Source organism: Cibotium barometz, chromosome 15, assembly GCF_041138505.1.
Source record: "Cibotium barometz isolate CiBa-2024 chromosome 15, ASM4113850v1, whole genome shotgun sequence".
NCBI classification, from domain to species: Eukaryota; Viridiplantae; Streptophyta; class Polypodiopsida; order Cyatheales; family Cibotiaceae; genus Cibotium; species Cibotium barometz.
In genome coordinates this window covers 45,115,671-45,118,688 of record NC_141060.1, presented here as the reverse complement: position 1 = coordinate 45,118,688, position 3,018 = coordinate 45,115,671, and the positions used below count along the sequence as shown (strand labels likewise).

At 42.9% G+C, this 3,018-nt stretch overlaps 1 protein-coding gene across 1 annotated transcript; it reads right to left on the bottom strand.

The window, feature by feature from the left end:
• Positions 1–802: 802 nt before the first annotated feature.
• Positions 803–2,232, bottom strand: LOC147631359 (protein BPS1, chloroplastic-like). Its single transcript, XM_086809752.1, has one exon. The coding sequence runs from the start codon at positions 1,965–1,967 to the stop codon at positions 855–857; it is 1,113 nt and encodes a 370-aa protein (XP_086665878.1). The 5' UTR covers positions 1,968–2,232; the 3' UTR covers positions 803–854.
• Positions 2,233–3,018: the final 786 nt, after the last annotated feature.

Below are 3,018 nucleotides of genomic sequence, written 5' to 3'. Positions count from 1 at the left end.
CTTATCTTTTTCCAAATGTGACTTCGTGGATTGATTCTAGCTTTTCTTACATTCCTCTAGCAACGTTTTGCTTTCTGGCAAGATAAGAAATGAGACTCCACATTAAGATCTAGCCCTTTTTTCTGTGCGCTAAGCATTAAAAATAAGTGGTCAATCACCAATATAGTTGGTGCTCCACTCCCACACAAATCACAGTGCATCACGAGAGGGTTCCATGCTTTTGACTCCCTTGAACCATTTGTGAATTGCCTACATACCTACCAGATTGACAAAGGCACATATTCAAATCCCTACAACCCAAGCCATCCTACGCTTCCCAAGCGAATGGACCCGCATTCAAACCTTGACATCCGTGGTGTGTGAGTGGTGCAATGCTTGCATTGCATCCCCCAAAAGGGCCTTCCAGGAAAAAAAAAACAGTACTAGATCATTCTAATTTCCTACCACCTGCATTACTGAGTTCATACCAGTTGAAATTTGATTGGCCTTGAAACTAATTGCTAAGATTTTAACAATTTTAGTTCTAAAACCAGCTGATGTGTAGATTTTTTTACAGCCAACCCCCATACATCAGGTCTCCCCCTTATTGTAAGTGGTTCTCCTAATAATGGTTTTAGTAGCACTGGGCTGCATGATTTTCTTTGAAAACCAGACCATGACCTGACCACAAGTGGCAGGCGAGTTGCTGCCATGCCAAGTGGACGCGAAAATGCTTAAGGCAGAAACATGTGCCACATGTAATCTGTGTTGTCTCCTTTACAAGAATTGCAATGACCAAATTTCAAAATTTACAAATCATGCATACACAAAAACCTTGATTACATACCATTGAGTGCAACTGCTCATTTACATTGTTATGCATCATCATCATTCCCAAAATCTCCCAACTTATCTAGCAGGGCAGATCTGCTTGCTACAATACCCTTAAACATCTCATTTAGCTTCATCCCTAACAACTCTAGGCTTTTTTCAAGGTTGTCCAAAAGCCAACTCAGAAGAGTGACAGCTCCAGCTAACTTATTTCCTTCCTCTTCAGGCAAGGGCCATGCCTTCGCATCAAGCAAGAACTCTACAATACTGAGCAAGTCTTTAACTCGGCTCTCCAAAGCACTGAGATCTGCAAGGCAGGTATAGGAACCTACGGAGACATGCTGCCTGGCCTCTTCCTTTGCCAGTTGTACTAGCTGTGAAATTGATGTTGACCATAGGATCAAGCCCGGAAGCGGTAAGGAGAAGGACAAAAGCTCATCCTCATGTGAAAATGCAAGGATTAGCACATAAAACATGAATACAACAGTGGCATTGGCTCCATAGAGAGCATACAGAAAGCCCTTTCCTTTTGCAACAGCCTTCTCTCTTGGTGGCACAAGACCTTTGATCATGTTCTGCAAAATGGAACTACTCTTCTTGGTGCTGGGGTTCTCTGAGACCTGTGAATCTAGCCATTGCCGCAACGATTTCTGGGCACGGGAGAGCTGTTCTTCATGGAAGCTGATGTTGTTCACAACGGGGAGGCATGCCTCTTGATGTGAGGTGACATTCCCCACATCAAGGAGGGTGTGGCAGGCATGTCTGATGAGCAGGTGTCCTTGTTCGATGTCGGAAATATCTGCAGTGAGGGCATTACATGCATCAAGTATTCTAGTAGTTTGATCCATGTAGTCATTCATCCATTTCTCATCACATAAAAGAAGAGGAAACTCCAAGGGAGGGATGAGCCTTACAGCTTCTTTGTACTTTTCAAGGGCTAGGGCAACACAGGAAGCTAGCCATGATAAGCACAGGACCTTCTCCTCTCCTTTGGGCTTCAAAGCTTCAAGCTCCTGAGACAATGCTTCTTCAAAGTCTCTAATCTGCCGGAAGAACTTGGGGGAGTAATGGACGCAGGCTGCAGACATGCTTTTGAAGAAGCGTGAGAAAAGAGTGCCGTTGGAGGGGGGGTCTGATGAAACCCTGGAGGTACTCATCTGTGGCAAAGTCACCTGGAGGAGCGAAGGAAGCCTTCGGAGGGCAAAACCGGGGAAAGAGAAGCAGCTAAATCGGGGCAGAAAGAGGCTGAGAAAAGCTTGTTTGCAGGTGCAAAAGCAGAGCCTTGAAATCTAGGGCGAAGGAAAAAACCAGTAGAAATCTTCACGGAGTGGAAATGCTTGCAAACTAGGGCAACGTTCAGAAACTGTTCGTAAGGAAGACCCCCTTACCTTTACACATTCCACGGCCGACCGCCAGCCCACGGCTTTGGAAAACCCTCTTTTGTGTGTGTGTGTGTGTGTGTGTGAGAGAGAGAGAGAGACACGTGTATGTGTGCGTGTGACACGTGTGTTCACGCAGAAAACATTTTTCTTGTTTTTCTAGAAATCCAGGATTTCTTTTTGCTCTCCTCTCGTTGTGCCTTGGTTGTCCATGGTTAATATGTAACAGATAATGTTCATTTTTTCATAATTCATTTTATTTTTTGATGGTCACTAAAAATAAGTGGCTATATCTTTCGGCCAAAATGCCCGAAAACTGACCTGATACCCATCCAAAAAACAATCCTTGGGTGGTGGGGGTGGCGGAGGCGGAGGGCATCAATCTAGAATGAGTGAAGACTTTTGCTTTTTGTTTGGCCAATGAGAAGAGGGGAGAGGAGGACTCAAAACAATTAATTAATGGAAACCATGGCTTCAAGTGAGAACAAAGGTACAACTACTTAGTAGTAGTAGGTGGTGGTGATGCTCAGCACTTCAAGAAATCATTATGTTAACACTAGTTTAGTAACTCAACATGACATAAATATGTCTTTTCAAGGGCTTGCTAAAAATTTCATATCTTGTGAATGGGAGCAGTATTTTACTATTTCTCTTCTAAGGCATGTCTTCATAAATGCGGCAACATTAGAAAATTATTAAAATGAAAAAAATAATCTTAAATATAATTGATAAATGACCATAAGTTGAGGTATATCCAACATTATACTCTAAATAGGTTATGCATTTACAAAATGAAGGTTCCTACATGCAAGAAAAATTTGATCTTGAC

Excerpts from the sequence above, each read along its gene's own strand:
- LOC147631359 (XM_086809752.1), bottom strand. The coding sequence starts at position 1,967 with ATGAGTACCTCCAGGGTTTCATCAGACCCCCCCTCCAACGGCACTCTT.